This window comes from Dama dama, chromosome 12 (assembly GCF_033118175.1).
Source record: "Dama dama isolate Ldn47 chromosome 12, ASM3311817v1, whole genome shotgun sequence".
NCBI lineage: Eukaryota > Metazoa > Chordata > Mammalia > Artiodactyla > Cervidae > Dama > Dama dama.
The window spans coordinates 98,298,901-98,321,574 of record NC_083692.1 but is presented as its reverse complement, the minus strand read 5'-3'; the positions used below and the strand labels follow the sequence as shown (position 1 = coordinate 98,321,574).

Sequence of the window (22,674 nt, the reverse complement as noted above, 5' to 3'; positions counted from 1 at the left end):
GTTTGTTGGGTTGTGTGGTGAGTGTAACTTTACAAGAAACTACTCAACTGTTTTCCAAAATAGCTGCACTATTTTCTGTCCCCTTCAGTAATCTTTGAGGATTCCATTTGCTCAATATTCTTAACAGTACTTGACATTACTAGACTCTTAATTTTAGCTATTTAGGTGTATAGTGAAGCGCCATTGTAGTTTTAACTTGCATATTCCCAATGATTAAGTATTATATTGACCATCATTTCACATGCTTTTTTCCATTTCTGAATCTTCTTTGGTGAAATATCTGTTCAAGTTTTTGTTAAAGTTTTTTAGGTTGTTTATTGGTTGTCTTTTTTTATTTAGTTGTAAGAGTTCTCTATACAAGTTTTAATTATCTGTGTTGTAAACACTTTTTTCAATAGTCTGTGCTTGCATTTACATTTTATTAATGGTTTCTTTTTTTGTCTTCATGTAACCCACCATTTTATTTATTTATTTAAGAGTGTTTTTAACTTTTTTTAGTTTTTAACTTTTTATTGAGGTATACTTAATTTACAATATCATATTAGTTTTAGGTGTACAACATAATGATTCAATATTTTTAAGGATCATACTCCATTTAAAATTTGTTACAAAATAATGGTTATATTTTCCTGTTCTATACAATGTGTCCTTGTTATTTATTTTTAATTTTATTTTTATTTTATATTAGAGTATAGTTGGTTTACAATATTGTGTTAGTTTCAGGTGTACATCAAAGTGATTCGGTTATCTTTTAAAGAACAAATGCTTTTAATTTTGATGGAAGTCCATTTAATTTATTTTTAATATTTCATCTGTATTTTCTATTACAGTTCATATTTTTTGTGTCTAAGAAGTCCTTGCCTAATCAAAGATTCCAGAGATTTTCTACTGTGCTTTCTTCTAGAGATTTTATAGTTGGAACTCTTTGCATGCTGTACCTCACTTAGTCATTATGTATTACCCTTTTAAAATATTGCTGGATTTGATTTTGCTCCATCAAAAATTTTATTAAATGAGGGATCTTTGTTTATGAGGGATGCTATTCTCTAGTTATCTTTCCTTGTGTTATCTTTGTATGATTTTGGTATCAGGGTTGTGTGGTTATGTTCTGGTTAGTGGGGAAGTGGTCCTTTGACTTCAATTTTTGAAAGAGATGTATAGGCTTAATATTATTTCTTCCTTAAGTGCTTGATGGAATTCACTACTTAAGTCATTTTTACCTTGTCCTAATGTATCTTGAATCAGTATTATGCCCTTTCAGTTATAGCTTGAGAACCTTGCAACAGTATATTTATATTATTACCCTTCAGTCCTTTGTTGATATTGGTTTCTTACATTTTATTTCTACATGTTACAAATGTCAGAATATATTAGTTTTTGTTTTACACAATTACATTTATATCAAAAGTCAAGAAAGTGTCTTTTATATTAACTAGGGCAGAGGGCGGTTTTTATTCTGGTACGAATTTATTTACAGCACTAGGGATCCTTCCATGGGCTGATGTGCTAGGTATTACACATTCTTTCCATTCTGTCTGGGAAAAAGATGAAATATTCCCAAACATGTATGAGCTCTAAGAAATCTTTTTCTTTGAATTTTTCCTTGCTTCAGGTCATTGTTTCTTACTATGTTCAGGTCTTTACTTAGCCAAACACTTGTGAGGACCCCTTCTGTAGTTCCCTGTTTTCTTCCCATGCAGCTCCCTTCCATCTGGTACACTGCCATGCAAAATCTAGTTAACTTGGCCTCTAAAATGTAAGTTCAGTGAGACCATTGGATTCCATTTGTGTTTCCCTTCCTGCATTGTCACCTGGAAACTGTATCCAGGCAGTAAGCTGAAGCAGTTTTTGTTTTGTTTTCAGTCTTTGCAAGTTTATTAAGATATTTTCTGAAAGTACATTTGGAGTATAAATCGGAGTTTACTATTCTGAATGCTCTGAAAATCAGGACTTGGTTTTGGTTCTTTCACCTCACTTTGATTGAGTCTTGTGTAAGTTTTCAGCCATGATAGAGCTACTTAAATTTGTTGAATATTTGGTGAAATATTTTGGTTTATATATTTATAAGATGTTATTTAATTGAGCCTATTGATTTTGAAAGGTCAAGTTTCATTTCAAGAATTTATGCATTCTTTTTTAGGGCTCAAAATCTCCTTCACCAAAACCAAACATGCCTATTCGATACTTCATAATGAAGAGTAGCAATCTGAGAAACCTTGAAATTTCTCAACAGAAGGGTATCTGGTCCACAACTCCTAGTAATGAGCGGAAGCTAAATCGAGCCTTTTGGGAAAGCAGCGTGGTTTACTTGGTATTTTCTGTTCAAGGATCTGGACATTTCCAGGTGAGCCATCCTGAAACAGTAAAAGGACATTATTCTGGCTGTAGATTAGATCAGTTAAATCATAGAGGTTAAGAAGAAGCTGGGTTTTTATTGCATTGGAACGTAAGAATGCATTGTGCTTGACTGAGGATGAGGAATATATTGCACCTCTTCAAAGGAATGGTATAGAGGGATCCCTTTGTTTTTGCCTTGTTTTCCCACAGTCTCTCCAGATAAACAAGTTTTCCTTCTAAGGACAACTTAAGATTTCAGGTGGATTAAAAGTAATGAGTAGTGTGACTTTGTGATAAAATGTTTATTTAAATAGTGCCAGAGATTAGTCCGACCATCAAGAAACTAAGTGTGTTTCTTCACTCAGCTTGACTTGATGTATATCTGAATTTATAAAATAATGGATTTATTATTTGATATAATTATCATTTTTTGAACTAAAAACCTGAAAGTTAGATTGTATTCATATGGTAATGGAATAAATGTGGGTTTAGAACTATGATACATTATTTAGAAAATATGTGTTTGTATTTAAAATTATTTTAGAAAGCTGAAATCGGTCTTTCCTCTAAAATTTTCTAATTCATCTTATAAGAAATACTTAATGAGTGTCTTTCTGGAATTTTGTTAGATATCTATTATTTTTATATTACATTGTTACCTTAAAAGTACAAAAACCTCAGGGCTTTCTCAGATAAATTGAATTTAGAGGTCTTAATATCATCCTCCCCTTTTCCCTCATTTTACTCACAGGGATTTTCTAGAATGTCTTCTGAGATAGGAAGGGAGAAGAGTCAGGATTGGGGCTCAGCTGGACTAGGAGGAGTGTTTAAGGTGGAGTGGATACGGAAAGAAAGTCTTCCCTTTCAGTTTGCACACCATTTACTCAATCCTTGGAATGACAACAAGAAAGTCCAGATAAGCAGAGATGGGCAGGTATACAATGGCATTTAATGTTTTTCTTCCACTCTTTGTTTTGTTTGGCTGTTACTGAGTGACTTGTTTGAGGAACAAATGCAAGAATACAAATTGTATATTCCCTGTGCACATGGGAAGATAATGGTTCAATTTGTAGAAGAGTTAGTTAAAAACCTACCTGCAAAGGTGCCTGACAGAGCTCTTTTTTTTTTTTTTTTTTAGAACATTTTGTAAACCTGACTTTGCTCTGTCATTGTATATATAATCTTTCATGTCAGTTCTTGGAGGTTCCTATTGTCTAACTAACGTGATATAATAAAAAACCTAGTGTAATTCTGAAGTAATTTCACTAAAGTCTAAGGATAAGAACAGTATCTAAGTTCTTTATGGATTTAACTAATGATATAAATAGCAGCAATTTTATATTTTTGTGGCTTGTTTTATTTGTGTTATGCCTTGCCTTCATGATACTGCTGATAGGCATTTTAAACTAGTTAAGGTGATAGGAATTAACATATATATATATTGATGACTGTGCTAGTTTCTTTATATGAGGTAGTTCAATTCTTAAGCCTAAAATAAGTTATTGACCAAGATTTTTGTAGGAGAAAATAGATTCAGAGAATCTATTTAGAGAGCTATCTAGTTATTTATTTAGAGAGTTATCTAAGGCTACATCTAATACTTCATCTGAACAAGTGTGACTCTTCAAATAACCGCATGAAAACTCTTAAGGTTCTTTTTAAGTGCACATGGTGTCACAAGAGGACAATAAATGACATTCTTTTCAATTATGTAAGAATATTTTAATTTTTATTCAATAATAATTTTGAAATCAATTTCATTCCTTAAGAATATTACATAGTATCTAAGAATCTTTCTTGAAGGAAAAAACGCAAACATCTAAAATGCTAAGTATTAACATAAACGTTTGGAAGTACAAAAGCTGAGTACTTTTGCTAAATCTTCATGAAAACAAAATTCACTATTTCCTGGGAGAAGAAATTCCAGAAGAACTCCCCAGAAATTTTTCACCATTTTGTCATGGGCAGTTGTAATATTTGCAGGTTAACTGCAACCTTGGATGTTGGGAAGTCAATTCTAAATCTTCATGAAAAGCATTAGAGCAGTGAAGGCATAACACATGATTTTAGTAGAAATATGAAATTTGATTTTCTTACATTTTTATCAGTATAGGTTTCAATCTAGTTGTTTTTATGTTTATTGTGACTTTTGGTTTATCTAGGAACTAGAACCTCAGGTTGGTGAACAGTTGCTCCAGTTATGGGAACGCCTTCCGTTGGGAGAAAAAACCACAACTGATTAATAATTCAGGTTATACCATACTTAACTTTGAGTACAGGCATTATTTGTTATCATTAAGGAAATCTTTCAGATTATTTATATTTTCTTTTTTCCTTCTTTTTTTGTTTTTGACTCTTTCAGAACTCTTAGCTTTCAGAAGAACATCATGCTTCCTTATAACCACTGAATGCACTGACGTCCAAAAACTGAGATGGGGTTGTGTTATGAATGAGCTTTTCTGGTTGAAAGTGTTTCTTGACGACCACCATCTTCATATAAAAGAGAAAAGGATAATTTAATTTTTATAGTGATCATAGGGAATGATTATGTGTTTGTTAAAATGTTTATAATTGAATGAAGTAGTTGTTTATTTAACACAGCAGCAGTCAACATATTTAATTTGAAGTTAAACAGTTGTCTGAAACACTGACTTAGATCTCTTAATTGGTGATTTGTTTTAATGCAAGATAAATTGTTTACTTTTAAGAAAAGTCTGATTTTATCTGTCCACCTGAGCACTATTATAGAAGAGTCAACTCTAAAGATTTATCATTAAAAACAAAGAAAAGCAAATGACCAAAATGTAAAAATGTCCCTTTAAAAAAGTACATGCTAATTAAGGACTATTCATTCTGCCATTTTTAACCTGAGGTACCTTAAGGAAAAAAAAAAAAAGAAGAAAGAATCTTCTTGTTCTGCAACTATATGAAACACAGTAAAAACTGAAGAAAGGCAGAATTCCTTCCTGACTTGAATCACATCAGATTAAGTGCTTAATAGAGGTGCTACCTCTATTAATCTGATGTGTCCAAACCATCCTTTCTCCTACATGACAATCTTCACATATTATCTCTGATATAAAAACAGTGATTATGAACTCTTCATTTTGGCTAGAGAAACTTGATTTAGACAAGTTAAAGATTTAAGCAAGTTATACAAGTTGGAAAAAAAATGCTTGTAACAGTTAATGGTAACTTGGTTTCTGTATTTTTCCAAACTGAAGCTCCCAAACAACATACAATGTTTTCTAGTACTTTTTATCCTACTTATGTTTCCAGGTAAGATTTCTCTCTTGCTCCTTTTTTTTTTTTTTTTTGCATTTGTGGTTTAATAAATGGAGAGTAACTTTTTGTAAACCCATGTTAGTGCCAACTCTTACCTTTCTTTGCCATCTCAGAATTATTTGGTTTGATCTCTTTACCACAGTTGTCTATAAAATTTCCTTAGAGGCTTTCTGAAGGGAAATGGAAGTTCAAGGAGAAATGAAAGAATTGTATTGGTTGCTGAGTTCTAAGTGAAACAGGTTTGATAGCACTTCTCATGATGCATTTGGGTCATTGCTATGTAACAAAAAACCAACATGAATCTAATTTAAACACAAAAAGAGTAAGTGTTCTGCTTCTTTATTTAAGAGTAAAGAAGTGAAAAGTCATTCATCAACATAAAATCTTGGGCACTCTTCTCTGCTTTCTCTGGGAAAGCATTGTATGTTGGTGCATTAGTTTAAAATGCTGGCTGTAACTTTTGCCTGTACTTGTAGTTACTGGGATTTTGTTTGTTTTATACTTTGAAACATACCTGTAAATTGAGCCTGTGTGAATTATGTTCCACTATATGTATATTACAGTTCTTTTCCTATTAGAGCAAGTTGTGGTTTTCTGATAATGTATACATTTATTTAGGTATATATTTAGCAGTTCACAGTATTCTAATCTGGAAGTAAGAGCTTCTGAAAAATAGAACTTGTTTCAATTTCCACCTGTTTTCTAATCTCTATCCCTGTATGTAAATAATGAGTTTGTTGATATTTAAGATGAACACAATTTGAATGTAATTAAAATGCTGTTTTTTTTTGAGAGAGATGAACTTTAAATATACTTATTAAATGAAATTCTATTAAATCATTTAGATTTTGCTATTTCTGACATTATCAATGATCAACAATTATCCCTTGAGATATTAATGAATTTCATACACTTTGAAAAATACTAAATTGCAGTAGAAGGTGATGGCCTCACATCAGTACCTTTCCCTAGAAAAAAAATTACCTTATTATGATAGGGGCATGAGAAAAATCCCAAGACTTGTTTTAACATAAAATCTTCTGATTATTAATAGGCTATGTAGCTGTCCACCTTCTGTTCTCAAGACGATGCATTATGTACTATGCCATTGTATCCAGCCTACCACTTATCACTCTACCAATTACAGCAAAGATAAACAATAAGGAAAGAATAATCTCAGTTGAGTACTTCAAGGAAAGACATGTTCATTTAAGAATTTGTTCTCAGAGACTCATTCTTCACCATTTAAAATCTTATATCCTGAGACAGAGAAAATGTTGAGAAATAAGTCAAATGAACTTTACACCTGAATCAATACCAGGGTGAAAAGCTGGACACATAATTCACAGGTGACCACACGTCTTGGTCTGAGCAAGCTTCTCATACACAGATCCTCGCTGTGCTGCTGAGATCTCCATGATTGCTGTCTACCCAGAGGCCCACACAGTGCCAAGCCCACACAGTGCCAAGTGTGGCCAAGGCCACTGGGTGCATCATGGTCTTTCTAGCCAAATATGAATTTCTACTTGGCTGTCTAATAGAATCTCAAATTCGGTATATTCAAAATTTAGCTGTAATTCTTTCACCACAGTCTGTTCCACTTAAAGTTGTCCTGTTTTTGATTAGTGCCACTTTCATTCTTTTAGTTGTTCAAACCAGAAAACTTGGAGTTATATGTGATTCCTTTATTTCTGTCAATTTAATCCATCAGAAAATTTTCTTGGGTTCAGCTTCAAAATATATCTAGACTCCAGCTGTTTCTCACCACATGTGTCACAACTGCTCTGGACTGAGCCACCTTCATTCCTAAGATGTCTTCCCTTCTTTACCCCTTCCTCATGCTACCAGTCTATTTTCAACACAGAATCAGTCTTTAAAAACATTGAATCAATTTATATTATTCTGTTTGCTTAAAACCCTGCAGTGGCTCCCCAATTCACTCAAAGCCAAAGTCCTTATAATGGCATGATGATCTGGTCCCCTTTTATGAGCTGGTTCCCTATTCTCTGACCATCTCTCCTCTGCTCTCCTCCTCTATGCATTCCACTTTAGCCACGTTGACCTCTTCATTGTTCCTTCAATATCAAGTACCTTCCAGCATCAGAGACTAGTTTTCTTTCTTCACTCTACCTGGAATGCCTTTCTCAGAATACCTGTTTGGCCAATTAGTTATGTCATCATTTAGTGTTAGCTTTACTGTAAAGTTTTTTTTAAAGAAACTATATCAATAACTTCAGATATGCAGATGATACCACCCTTAAGGCAGAAAGCGAAGAGGAACTAAATAAAGATTAAGGTGAAAGAGGAGAGTGAAAAAGCTGACTTAAAACTTAACGTCCAAAAAACTAAGATCATAGCATCCGGTCCCATCACTTCATGGCAAATTGATGGGGGAAAAATGGAAACAGTGACAGACTTTATTTCTTGGGCTCCAAAATCACTGTGGATGGTGACCGCAGCCATGAAATTTAAAAGACACTTGCTCCTTGGGAAAAAAAGTTGTGACAAACCCAGAGAGTGTATCAGAAAAGCAGAAATATCACTTTGCTAACAAAGGTCCATAGAGTCAAAGCTATGGTTTTTCCAGTAGTCCTGTATGGATGTGAGAGTTGGACCATAAAGAAGGCTGAGTACTGGAGAATTGATGCTTTCGAATTGTGGGGCTGGAGAAGACTCTTGAGAGTCTCTTAGACAGCAAGGGAATCAACCCTGAATATTCATTGGAAGGACTGATGCTGAAACTGAAGCCCCAATACTTTGGCCAGCTGTTGCGGGGACAACTCACCCGAAAAGATCCTGATGAAAGATTGAGGGCAGGAGGAGAAGGGGATGACAAAGGATAAGATAATTGGATGGCATCACCGACTCGAGGGATATGAGTTTGAGCAAGCTCCAGGAGATAGTGAAGGACAGGGAAACCTGGCATGCTGCAGTCCATGGAGTTGCAAAGTGTCTTAATAACAACAGTTTAACTATAAAAATTAACAAACAGTAAAATCAAATGTTTCTTAGATATACAGCTCTATGACTTTTCATACATGTACAGACATATGTAATTTATACCACAATGAGGATACAGTTCCCTCACCTCCAAAACTCCCTCATGCTATCCTTCGTAGTTACATACTCCTCCCACATTTAACCCCTGCCAGCTGGTCTATTCTCTGACATTCTAGTTTTTTCCTTTTGAAAATATATTAAAAAATTATACATATAACCTTTTGGGTCTGTTTTTTTTTTTTTTCCCCCCACTCATCTTAATGCCTTTATTTATTTATTTTTTTACTTTTTTTTCCATTTATTTTTATTAGTTGGAGGCTAATTACTTTACAACATTGTAGTAGTTTTTGCCATACATTGACGTGAATCAGCCATGGATTTGCATGTTTTCCCCATCCCAATCCCCCCTCCCGCCCCTCTCTAGGTCTTCCCAGTGCACCAGCCCCTAGCACTTGTCTCATGCATCTGACCTGGGCTGGTGATCTGTTTCACCCTTGATAGAATACTTGTTTCAATGCTGTTCTCTCAGAATATCCCACCCTCACCTTCTCCCACAGAGTCTAAAAGTCTGTTCTGTACATCTGTGTCTCTTTTTCTGTTTTGCATATAGGGTTATCGTTACCATCTTTCTAAATTCCATACATATGCGTTAGTATACTGTATTGGTGTTTATCTTTCTGGCTTACTTCACTCTGTATAATGGGCTCCAGTTTCATCCATCTCATTGGAACTGATTCAAATGAATTCTTTTTAATGGCTGAGTAATATTCCATTGTGAATATGTACCATAGCTTCCTTATCCATTTGTCTGCTGATGGGCATCTAGGTTGCTTCCATGTCCTGCCTATTATAAACATTGCGATGAACATTGGGGTGCACGTGTCTCTTTCAGATCTGGTTTCCTCGGTGTGTATGCCCAGCAGTGGGATTGCTGGGTCATATGGCAGTTCTATTTCCAGTTTTTTAAGGAATCTCCACACTGTTCTCCATAGTGGCTGTACTAGTTTGCATTCCCACCAACAGTGTAAGAGGGTTCCCTTTTCTTCACATCCTCTCCAGCATTTATTGCTTGTAGACTTTTGAATAGCAGCCATTCTGACTGGAGTGTAATGGTACCTCATTGAGGTTTTGATTTGCATTTCTCTGATAATGAGTGATGTTGAACATCTTTTCATGTGTTTGTTAGCCATCTGTATGTCTTCTTCAGAGAAATGTCTGTTTAGATCTTTGGCTTATTTTTTGATTGGGTCATTTATTTTTCTGAAATTGAGCTGCAGGAGTTGCTTGTATATTTTTGAGATTAATCCTTTGTCTGTTTCTTCATTTGCTATTATTTTCTCCCATTCTGAAGGCTGTCTTTTCACCTTGCTTATAGTTTCCTTTGTTGTGCAAAAACTTTTAAGTTTCATTCGGTCCCATTTGTTTATTTTTGCTTTAATTTCCAATATTCTGGGAGGTGGGTCATAGAGGATCCTGCTGTGCTACATGTTGGAGAGTGTTTTGCCTGTGTTCTCCTCTAGGAGTTTTATAGTTTCTGGTCTTCCATTTAGATCTTTAATCCATTTTGAGTTTATTGTTGTGTATGGTGTTAGAAAGTGTTCTAGTTTCATTCTTTTACAAGTGGTTGACCAGTTTTCCCAGCACCACTTGTTAAAGAGGTTGTCTTTTTTCCATTGTATATTCTTGCCTCCTCTGTCAAAGATATGGTGTCTGTAGGTATGTGGATTTATCTCTGGGCTTTCTATTCTGTTCCGTTGATCTATATTTCTGTCTTTGTGCCAGGACCATACTGTCTTGATGACTATACACCACATTAACAAATTGAAAGATAAAAACCATATGATTATCTCAATAGATGCAGAAAAAGCCTTTGACAAAATTCAACATCCATTCATGATAAAAACTCTCCAGAAAGCGGGAATAGAAGGAACATACCTCAACATAATAAAAGCTATATATGACAAAGCCACAGCAAACATTATCCTCAATGGTGAAAAATTGAAAGCATTTCCCCTAAAATCAGGAACAAGACAAGGGTGTCCACTCTCACCACTACTATTCAACATAGTTTTGGAAGTTTTAGCCACAGCAATCAGAGCAGAAAAAGAAATAAAAGGAATCCAGATAGGAAAAGAAGTGAAACTCTCACTGTTTGCAGATGACGTGATCCTCTACGTAGAAAACCCTAAAGGCTCTACCAGAAAATTACTAGAGCTAATCAATGAATATAGTAAAGTTGCAGGATATAAAATTAACACACAGAAATCCCTTGCATTCATATACACTAACAATGAGAAAATAGAAAAAGAAATTAAGGAAACAATACTATTCACCATTGCAACAAAAAGAATAAAATACTTAGGAGTATATCTACCTAAAGAAACAAAAGACCTATACATAGAAAACTATAAAACACTGAGGAAAGAAATCAAAGAGGACACAAATAGATGGAGAAATATACTGTGTTCATGGATTGGAAGAATCAATATTGTCAAAATGACTATACTACCCAAAGCAATCTATAGATTGAATACAATCCCTATCAAGCTACCAACAGTATTCTTCACAGAACTAGAACAAATAATTTCACAATTTGTATGGAAATACAAAAAACCTCGAATAGCCAAATCAATCTTGAGAAAGAAGAATGGAACTGGAGGAATCAACCTGCCTGACTTCAAGCTCTACTACAAAGTCACAGTCATCTTAATGCCTTTAAGCATGATCCAAGTCATGTATATCAAAGTTTACTTCTTTTTATTGTGAATAGTATTCCATTGCAGAGAATGTGCCACATTTTATATTTAACCATTTATTTGTCAAAGAGTATGTAGGTTGTTTTCCATATTTTATTTCCATTTTTATAAGTAGAACATTTAAATATTTGTGTACAGTATTTTGTGTGGAACATGTTTCCATTTCTTGAGTAAATACCCAGGACTGGAATTGCTGGATCATATGGTAAGTTTATGTTTTATTTTATAAGAAGCTGCCAAAGTGTTTTCCACTGTGACTATACCATTTTGCATTCCTATCAGTGCTGTCTTAAGAGCTCCTGGTTGCTCCACATACTTAACAGCACTTACTATTGCTAATACATTTATTTCCACCATGCTATCTGCAATAGTATCTCTTCATCATTTTTCAGTTGTAGCTCTCTAATGACTGTTATTGTTTGCCACCTTTTCATGTGCTCCCTTAGTCTGTTCAGGTTGGTAAAATAAAATATTACAAACTGTGTGGCTTGTAAACAACCAAAATTTATTTCTCACAGTTCTGGAGGCTGGAAGGGCCTCTTCCTGGTTGCAGGCTGCTCACTTCTTGCTGTGTCCTCACATGTTAGAAGGGGATGAGCAAGCTCTCTGGGGCCTCTTTTATTAAAGCACTAATCCTGTTCATGAGGGCTCAGCCGTCATCACCTAACCACCTGCTAAAAGCCCCAGAAATATTTCTAGTATCATCACATTGGACATTAGAATTTCAAAAGAAGAATTTTGGGGGCACACAAACATCCAGCCTCTAGCCATCACCCATACATCCTCTTTGGTGAAGTGAGTGTCCAAGTGTGTTGACTATTTAAAAATTAAAAAGGCTTGTTTTCTTACTCTTGAGTCTGAGGCTTTCATTATGTTTTTAGAATACAAGTTCTTTGTCAGATATGTGATTACATTCTTTTCTTTATTTGTAGCTTGTCTTTTAATTCTCTTAACAGTAACTTTTTTTTGTATTTTTAAATTGTGATAAACTATAACTTACCAGTTTTTCTTCTTTTATGAATCATGATTTAGGTGTCATTTCTCAGAATTCCTTTACCTAATCCGTAGTCATGAAGATTTTCTCCTGTTTCCTTCTAAAATTTCTTTAGCTTTATATTTAGATTCATGACCCATTTTGGGTTAATTTTTGTGCAAGTTGTGATATTTAGGTTGAGGTTCATTTTTAATGCATATGAATGTCCAGTGGTTCCAACACTATTGTTAAAGACTTTATCCTTTATTGTCTTTGCACTTTTAACAAAAATCAGTTTGCCTATTTCTTTGGCTCTGTTTCAGAACTCTCTATTATGTCCCATTGGTTTATGTATCTGTCCCATCACCAATACTGAAGTCTTGATTATTGGTATATTAGGATAATTTTTAGAAATTGGATAGTGAGGAGTTTCACCTCTAAGATTGGGAGTAACATGAACCTTTACTTTCTTTCCTGAAACAAACAAACAAACAAAAAGACAAAATACATGAAGTTGCAGTTTTCAAGACACTGAACATCAGGTGAAGGACAGTAATCCCTGAGACGTAGGAAACAAGGTGAGTTCTACAACTGCCCAAGTTTAACTGCCTCAGAGAGTTTCCAAGTTGTGGCCTAGGGAGGGCAACTGAAGCAGAAGTTGAGAGTTTCTGAGTTGAGGAGACAGAGGTTACAGTGGGGAAACCAAAGCAGCTAGAGTTCCTAGAGCAGAGTAGCAGAGGGTAGAACTGCAAAGCCGGCGAGGCCCAAACCCTGCAGTAGTCTCCCTGCAGTACTCATCAGAGCGCTTCTCAGCGCATGCACACAGAGGTTACCTGAGGTGAGGAGCCACCTGAAAGGACTAAAGGAAGTGGTGCTCGGTGCTTGTAATGGGCCAGGAATAGTATCTCTTCCCACTAGCCAGACTTGTAAAAATACAAAAGAAGGCAGAAAAGAGGAAAAAGAACACACAAAAATAGCAAATAGAAAACAAATAATGAGATGATAGACTCAGACCTAAAAAAATCAGTAACCATATTGCCTCACAATCCCAGTTAAAAGGGAAAGCTTTTCAGACTGGATAAAGAAAAAGACTCAATTACATGATGCCTATAAGAACTGTACTTTAAAAATGAAGATACAAATAGGTTAAAAGTTTTAAAAATGAAAGAAGTTATACCATGTTACTATTAGTTAAAAAAAAAAAAACAGACAAACTAGAAGGGCAGTAATATTCAGAACAAAGACTATAAACAAGGGATAAAGACAGTAATAATAGAATCAATTGACATAATAATGCTAAATATTTAGTCACTTAATTGAAAGAGCTTTAAAATACTTAAGTGAAAGGTGATAAAACTGAAAGGGTAAGTTCATGGTATTGTCAGATTTCAATACCTCTCAGTAACTGATAGAGTAGACAAAATCAGCAAATATATTGTAGACTTGAAGAGCCATATCGAACAACTTAACCTAATTAGTATTTACAGAACTTATCACCCAACAGCAGCAGAATATACACTCTTCAAGTGCACATAGAATATTTATCATAATAGACCACTTTATGGGCCATGACACAAATCTCAATACATTTATTTTATTAATTGATTTTATAAGTATGGTAAGAGCATTTAACTTTGGGTCTACCCTCAACAAATTCTTAAAGGCACAATACAATAATGTTAACTACAGGCAGTGTTGTATAGCATATTTGTAGAACTTACCTGCAATTCCCATTCCCCACCTAGTCCCTGGCAATCACTGTATTCTCTATGATTTTGTCTACTGTAGATATAAAGTGGAATGATGCAGTATTTGTCCTCCTGTTACTAGTTTATTTTATTTAGCATAATGTTCTCCAAATTCATTCATGATATGTTTGGCAGAGTTTCCCCCATTTTTCAAGGCTGAATAATATTTCACTCTAGGATGGACAGCATTTTCTTTATCCATTCATCTGTGGATAGAAATCTGTGGATAGGTTGTTTCTGTATCTTGGCTATTGTGAATAATGATACAGTAAATAGACTGCACATATCTCTTTGAGATCCTGATTTCAGTTTTCTGAATATATCAGAAGTGGGACTGCTGGATCATAAGATAGTTTTATCTTTAAAAATCTCAATAAATTTAAAAATGATTCAAATCATGCAATGTTTTCTTTCAATAGACTTAAATTAGAAGTGAGTAACATCCTACTTTAAACCAGCTAGAAAAAAAAATGTTTTCTCACTAGTTTCCTCTAAGCTCCAGGATTGATTCTCATTGGATCAACTGGTCATGTGCTTCTTGTTCCACCAATTACTATGCTAATTGGCCAAATCTGTGTCAAATATTCACCCCAAACACATGGGCCAAGAATAGAAGAGAAATGGCTCTCTAAAGGAATATCAAAGTAATATTACCAGAATAAGGATTCTGGGGAAGGCAAAATTATTAGCTATCCACTACCAAAAGCTACTAGAATTAATTAGTGAGTTTAGTGAGGTTGCAGGGTACAAGGTCAGTATTAAAAATGTACTTCTGTTAACAAGAAACAATTGTAAATTAAAAGAAATGGCATACCAATAACATTAAAAATATAAAATACCTAAGAATAACTTGCAAGAGATGTGGAGAAACTTACACACTTAAAAGTAGGAAGTAGAGGTGCTGGTAAGTAAGTGATAAAATGTGTCGCATAGGATGAAAGTTACCTTTGGGGTCACCTCTAAGAATCTGCTGTGTGTATCCTTCAAAAACTGTGTAACTTAGTTGCAAGTAACACGTTCTGCTTATACTGTGAGAGGATTTACAGGATGTCAGAACACAGGGACTTCGCAGGTGGCACCAGTGGTATAGAACATGCCTGCCAATGCAGGAGACAAGAGATGTGGGTTTGATCCCTGAGTGGGGAAGACCCCCTGGAGGAGGGCATGGGAGCCCACTCCAGCATTCTTGCCTGGAGAATCCCATGGACAGAGGAGCCCGGCGGGCTACAGTCCACAGAGTTGCAAAGAAGCGACTTCGTACATGCCCACGTCAAAACAAAGGATTTAGAAAACTGATGAGATTGAATAACCAGATATGGAAATGGCCGGGGGAGTGGGTAGATGGAGTTACAGCTAAAGAAAGGTCAGTCCAGGATTTTAGCCCGGGCTTTGCTGCTACTGGACACTGACAATACCAGATCCCACTTCTTTCTTGGGTGATTTTTCCAGTCTCCCCTGTATCTTTGCCACACCCTCTCAAGAATCAAAGTTGGTGGGATCAAATGACTAGCCAAGCGGGTACCCTTCCTGTCAAAGAGTAGGAAGCGGGAGGTTCTGGCCTCTTCTGCCACAGAAAGTGGGACCCTGCCTCCTACCAGCCCTAATATAATGAAGTATTCCTCCCAATAACAAGGAGGTTTGAATTATGTTTTTTTTTTTTTTTTTTTTTTTTTTAAGGGAGACATAGATCTGTTATAGCACCTTCTGATTCCTGATGATTACAGGATCTTTTCTCGTTTTCCCAGTGGTTGAAATAATGCAAACAGTACAGGCTCTTACTAAACTGCGGCCCTTGCATGATTGTATGCAGAATTTTGGTACGTGTAGCTTTCTCACTGGGGTGGGGGGAAGAATCTCAAAGGGGCCCACAATGTATTTAAAAAAAAATACTACGTGGAACGTTCTATAAAATTACTTTCTCCTAATGAGAAAATTTCCTTTTGTTTGTATTAATTGTCACTGGTATTACTTCATTTCTTCCACTAGATGGCAGTGTTGCATGGCGTTCTCAAACCAATCGCAAGTATACCAGACATGAAAGAAAAAGTGCATTTAAATGGCACGTTTAAGTGGCACGTTATCAAGATGATTTTAGGGTTGGAAAGAATTTAAGAAATCACAAAGTTCATGGTTGTTTTTTTTTTTTTTTTTCTAAACAGGTGAAGAACCTGTTGCCCCCAGGTTAAGGGAGAGGTCTGACTGAAAACAGGTCTTTGGAAAAATCTGAAGAATACCCTGATGGGAAGGAACAGTTGAAGCTTGGGCTCTTCAGTCATAACATACTGTACAGATGTGCCTCTGGCCGCTGAGGGACTGGAGTGATACTAGTTGTGGACTTTGACTCTTTGGCACTGAAACATTTGTATATTTTAGTTACATTTGTGAAGAAAGCCTGTCTTTCTCCCCTGAGGCAGAAGGGATCCTAGTAATACCCAGAGGCTTTGGTTGAGGAGGGAGCTTGCCCAGAGCCTTCCTTGACTAAGCTTCCTTACTGCCTTCACATACCTTGCAGTTATGTGCTTTATGTTCTTTCCACAGCCCAAGGTAACCCAATGTATATGGAATATTGATGACACATAAGGAACATACTATATACTGATGTTTGGATTCCTCCTCAGACATGAAGAGAGAGGAAACTCAAGTCAAATGGGGAGACCACTTGGGCAAGGTGGCTGTATGGATTCTCTGTAATATCCCTTCAGTTCAGTTCAGTCGCTCAGTCGTGTCTGACTCTTTGCAGCCCCATGGACTGCAGCACGCCAGGCTTCCCTGTCCATCACCAACTCCTGGAGTTTACCCAAACTCATGTCCACTGAGTTGATACCATCCAACCATCTCATCCTCTGTCGTCCCTGTTCCTCTTGCTTTCAGTCTTTCCCAGCATCAGGGTCTTTTCAAATGAATCAGTTCTTTGCATCAGCTGGCCAAAGTAGTGGAGTTTCAGCTTCAGCATCAGTCCTTCCAATGAATATTCAGGACCGATTTCCTTTAGGATGGGCTGGTTGGATCTCCTTGCTGTCCAAGGGACTCTCAAGAGTCTTCTCCAAAACCAGAGTTCAAAATCATCATTTCTTTGGCACTCAGCTTTCTTTATAGTCCAACTCTCACATCCATACTTGACCACTGGAAATCCCTATGTACAGACCACTAAAAAATTATGCGGAGGAGCCATGGCATGTGCTCAGGACCCACATCTGAGCACCCAAAATTCTTTTTTTCCTGCATGTTGTGAGGCTTACAGGATATTAATAATTTCCCTATCAGGGCTCAAACCCAGGCCCATGGCAATGAAAGCCCTGAGTCCTAACCACTGATTTGCCTGGGAATTTTCCTTTCCTCCCAGAATTCTTGAAGTGCCTAAGTCTCCAAAAGATGTGCTATTTTCCCCTCCACTTCCTTATTTTCTTTTTTCTCTGATCCTTTCTAATTTTGGTAATACTCTCAGCCACACTTTAGCCAAGACCGGAACTAAAGTGCTCACCATTTACACTTCTTTCCACTAAAGCTAATAATATTGAGTCAATAAAGTATCTTTTAAAAGAGCAACCTTTTCATTTGCACTGATAAATGTATATAACTGATTAAGAGAGCTTCTGGCTTGGTGAACACTTGGAGATGTGGGGAGAGTGAGCGGCGCACCTGAAAAGAGCCTGGAAGCTTCGTGTCCCATCCCATACACTTTTCTCTCTGCATCTCGTCCATCTGGCTGTTCCTGAGTTACATCCTCGTAGAATAAACCAGTGATCTAAAACAAACGAGGGAGGAGCCAAGATGGCGGAGGAGTAGGATGGGGAGACCACTTTCTCTCCTACAAATTCATCAAAAGAATAACTGAATGCAGAGCAAACTTCGCAAAACAACTTCTGATCGCTAGCTGAGGTCATCAGGCGCCCAGAAAAGCAGCCCATTGTCTTCGAAAGGAGGGCTGTATAGTTGGAGAAGTCCTGAGACTACAGGAAGAATAAAACTGAAATCCAGAGGCAGGAGACTTAAGCCCAAAACCTGAAAACACCAGAAAACTCCTGACTACATGGAACTTTAAGTAATAAGTGACTGTCCAAAAGCCTTCATACCTACACTGAAACCAACCACCTCCCAAGAGCCAATAAGTTTTAGAGCAAGACATACCATGCAAATTCTTCAGCAACGCAGGAACATAGCCCTGAACATCAACATACAGGCTGCCCAAGGTCACACCTAACACATAGACCCATCTCAAAACTCATTACTGGGCACTCCATTGCTCTCCAAAGAGAAGAAATCAAGTTCCACGCACCAGAACACTGACGCAAGCTTCCCTAACCAGGAAACCTTGACAAGCCAATCGTCTAACCCCACCCACTGGGTTAATCCTCCACAATAAAAGGGAACCACAGACCTCCAGAATACAGAAAGCCCACTCCAGATACAGCAATCTAAACAAGATGAAAAGGCAAAGAAATACCCAACAGGTAAAGGAACATGAAAAATGCCCACCAAGTCAAACAAAAGAGGAGGAGATAGGGAATCTACCTGAAAAAGAATTTAGAATAATGATAATAAAAATGATCCAAAATCTTGAAAACAAAATGGAGTTACAGATAAATAGCCTGGAAACAAAGATTGAAAAGATTCAAGAAATGTTTAATAAAGACCTAGAAGAAATAAAAAAGAGACAATTAAAAATGAATAATGCAATGAATGAGATCAAAAACACTTTGGAGGGAACCAAGAGTAGAATAATGGAGGCAGAAGATAGGATAAGTGAGGTAGAAGACAAAATGGTGGAAATAAATGAAGCAGAGAGGTAAAAAGAAAAAAGGATCAAAAGAAATGAGGACAATCTCAGGGACCTCTGGGACACTGTGAAATGCCCCAACATTCGAATCATAGGAGTTCTGGAAGAAGAAGACAAAAAGAAAGGCCATGAGAAAATACTCGAGGAGATAATAGCTGAAAACTTCCCTAAAATGGGGAAGGAAATAGCCACCCAAGTCCAAGAAACCCAGAGAGTCCCAAACAGGATAAACCCAAGGCGAAACACCCCAAGACACATATTAATCAAATTAACAAAGATCAAACACAAAGAACAAATATTAAAAGCAGCAAGGGAAAAACAACAAATAACACACAAAGGGATTCCCATAAGGATAACAGCTGATCTATCAATAGAAACCCTCCAGGCCAGAAGGGAATGGCAGGACGTACTGAAAGTAATGAAAGAGAATAACCTACAACCCAGATTACTGTATCCAGCAAGGATCTCATTCAGATATGAAGGAGAATTCAAAAGCTTTACAGATAAGCAAAAGCTGAGAGAATTCAGCACCACCAAACCAGCTCTTCAACAAATGCTAAAGGATCTTCTCTAGACAGGAAATGCAGAAAGGTTGTATAAACGTGAACCCAAAACAACAAAGTAAATGGCAACGGGACCACACCTATCAATAATTACCCTAAATGTAAATGGGTTGAATGCCCCAACCAAAAGACAAAGATTGGCTGAATGGATACAAAAACAAGACCCCTATATATGCTGTCTACAAGAGACCCACCTTAAAACAAGAGACACATACAGACTAAAAGTGAAGGGCTGGAAAAAAATATTTCATGCAAACGGAGACCAAAAGAAAGCAGGAGTCGCAATACTCATATCAGATAAAATAGACTTTCAAATAAAGGATGTGAAAAGAGACAAAGAAGGACAGTACATAATGATCAAAGGATCAATCCAAGAAGAAGATATAACAATTATAAATATATATGCACCCAACATAGGAGCACTGCAATATGTGCGGCAAACACTAACGAGTATGAAAGAGGAAATTAATAGTAACACAATAATAGTGGGAGACTTTACTACCCCACTCACAACTATGGATAGATCAACTAAACAGAAAATTAACAAGGAAACACAAACCTTAAATGACACAATCGACCAGCTAGACCTAATTGATATCTATAGGACATTTCACCTCAAAACAATCAACTTCACCTTTTTCTCAAGTGCACACGGACATTCTCCAGAATAGATCACATCCTGGGCCATAAATCTGGTCTTGGAAAATTCAAAATAATTGAAATCATTCCAGTCATCTTTTCTGACCACAGTGCAGTAAGATTAGATCTCAATTACAGGAAAAAAATTGTTAAAACTTCAAACATATGGAGGCTAAATAACACGCTTCTGAATAACCAACAAATCATAGAAGAAATCAAAAAAGAAATCAAAATATGTATAGAAATGAATGAAAATGAAAACACAACAACCCAAAACCTATGGGACACTGTAAAAGCAGTGCTAAGGGGAAGGTTCATAGCATTACAGGCTTACATCAAGAAACAAGAAAAAAACCAAATAAATAACCTAACTCTACACATAAAGCAATTAGAGAAGGAAGAAATGAAGAACCCCAGGGTTAGCAGAAGGAAAGAAATCTTAAAAATTAGGGCAGAAATAAATGCAAAAGAAACTAAAGAGACCATAGCAAAAATCAACAAAGCTAAAAGCTGGTTTTTTGAAAAAATAAACAAAATTGACAAACCATTAACAAGACTCATTAAGAAACAAAGAGAGAAGAACCAAATTAACAAAATTAGAAATGAAAATGGAGAGATCACAACAGACAACACTGAAATACAAAGGATCATAAGAGACTACCACCAGCAGCTCTATGCCAATAAAATGGACAACTTGGATGAAATGGACAAATTCTTAGAAAAGTATAACTTTCCAAAACTGAACCAGGAAGAAATAGAAGATCTTAACAGACCCATCACAAGCAAGGAAATCGAAACTGTAATCAAAAATCTTCCAGCAAACAAAAGCCCAGGACCAGATGGCTTCACAGCTGAATTCTACCAAAAATTTAGAGAAGAGCTAACACCTATCTTACTCAAACTCTTCCAGAAAATTGCAGATGAAGGTAAGCTTCCAAACTCATTCTATGAGGCCACCATCACCCTAATTCCAAAACTAGACAAAGATGCCACAAAAAAAGAAAACTACAGGCCAATATCACTGATGAACATAGATGCAAAAATCCTTAACAAAATTCTAGCAAACAGAATCCAACAACATATTAAAAAAATCATACACCATGACCAAGTGGGCTTTATCCCAGGAATGCAAGGATTCTTTAATATCCGCAAATCAATCAATGTAATACACCACATTAACAAATTGAAAGATAAAAACCATATGATTCTCTCAATAGATGCAGAGAAAGCCTTTGACAAAAATTCAACACTCATTTATGATTAAAACTCTCCAAAAAGCAGGAATAGAAGGAACATACCTCAACATAATAAAAGCTATATATGACAAACCCACAGCAAGCATCACCCTCAATGGTGAAAAATTGAAAGCATTTCCCCTGAAATCAGGAACAAGACAAGGGTGCCCACTCTCACCACTACTATTCAACATAGTTTTGGAAGTTCTGGCCACAGCAATCAGAGCAAAAAAGAAGTAAAAGGAATCCAGATAGGAAAAGAAGAAGTGAAACTCTCACTGTTTGCAGATGACATGATCCTCTATATAGAAAACCCTAAAGACTCTACCAGAAAATTACTAGAGCTAATCAATGAATATAGTAAAGTTGCAGGATATAAAATTAACACACAGAAATCCCTTGCATTCCTATATACTAACAATGAAAAAACAGAAAGAGAAATTAAGGAAACAATACCATTCACCATTGCAACAAAAAGAATAAAATACTTAGGAGTATATCTACCTAAAGAAACAAAAGACCTATACATAGAAAACTATAAAACACTGATGAAAGAAATCAAAGAGGACACAAACAGATGGAGAAACATACCGTGTTCGTGGATTGGAAGAATCAATATTGTGAAAATGGCTATTCTACCCAAAGCAGTCTATAGATTCAATGCAATCCCTATCAAGCTACCAACGGTATTTTTCACAGAACTAGACCAAAGAATTTCACAATTTGTATGGAAATACAAAAAACCTCGAATAGCCAAAGCAATCTTGAGAAAGAAGAATGGAACTGGAGGAATCAACCTGCCTGACTTCAGACTCTACTACAAAGCCACAGTCATCAAGACAGTATGGTACTGGCACAAAGACAGAAATATAGATCAATGGAACAGAATAGAAAGCCCAGAGATAAATCCACGAACCTATGGACACCTTATCTTTGACAAAGGAGGCAAGGATATACAATGGAAAAAAGACCACCTCTTTAACAAGTGGTGCTGGGAAAACTGGTCAACCACTTGTAAAAGAATGAAACTAGAACACTTTCTAACACCATACACAACAATAAACTCAAAATGGATTAAAGATCTAAATATAAGACCAGAAACTATAAAACTCCTAGAGGAGAACATAGGCAAAACCCTCTCCGACATAAATCACAGCAAGATCCTCTATGACCCACCTCCCAGAATATTGGAAATTAAAGCAAAAATAAACAAATGGGACCTAATGAAACTTAAAAGCTTTTGCACTACAAAGGAAACTATAAGTAAGGTGAAAAGACAGCCCTCAGATTGGGAGAAAATAATAGCAAATGAAGAAACAGACAAAGGATTAATCTCAAAAATATACAAGCAACTCCTGCAG

The 22,674-nt window shown here is 36.2% G+C and overlaps 1 protein-coding gene across 2 annotated transcripts in view; it reads left to right on the top strand.

Annotated features, from left to right (window-relative positions):
- Positions 1-6,437, top strand: part of YTHDC2 (YTH N6-methyladenosine RNA binding protein C2) — a 64,565-nt gene extending 58,128 nt beyond the window's left edge. Inside the window, exons 27-30 of one of the 2 annotated variants that reach the window (XM_061158191.1) lie at positions 2,141-2,344; positions 3,089-3,271; positions 4,500-4,588; positions 4,700-6,437. In XM_061158191.1, the coding sequence (XP_061014174.1) occupies positions 2,141-2,344; positions 3,089-3,271; positions 4,500-4,580 (468 nt within the window). In that variant the 3' untranslated portion in view covers positions 4,581-4,588; positions 4,700-6,437. The remainder of the gene's footprint in view (positions 1-2,140; positions 2,345-3,088; positions 3,272-4,499; positions 4,589-4,699) is intronic. The other variant, XM_061158192.1, reaches the window with a different exon arrangement.
- The last annotated feature ends 16,237 nt before the right edge of the window (positions 6,438-22,674 follow it).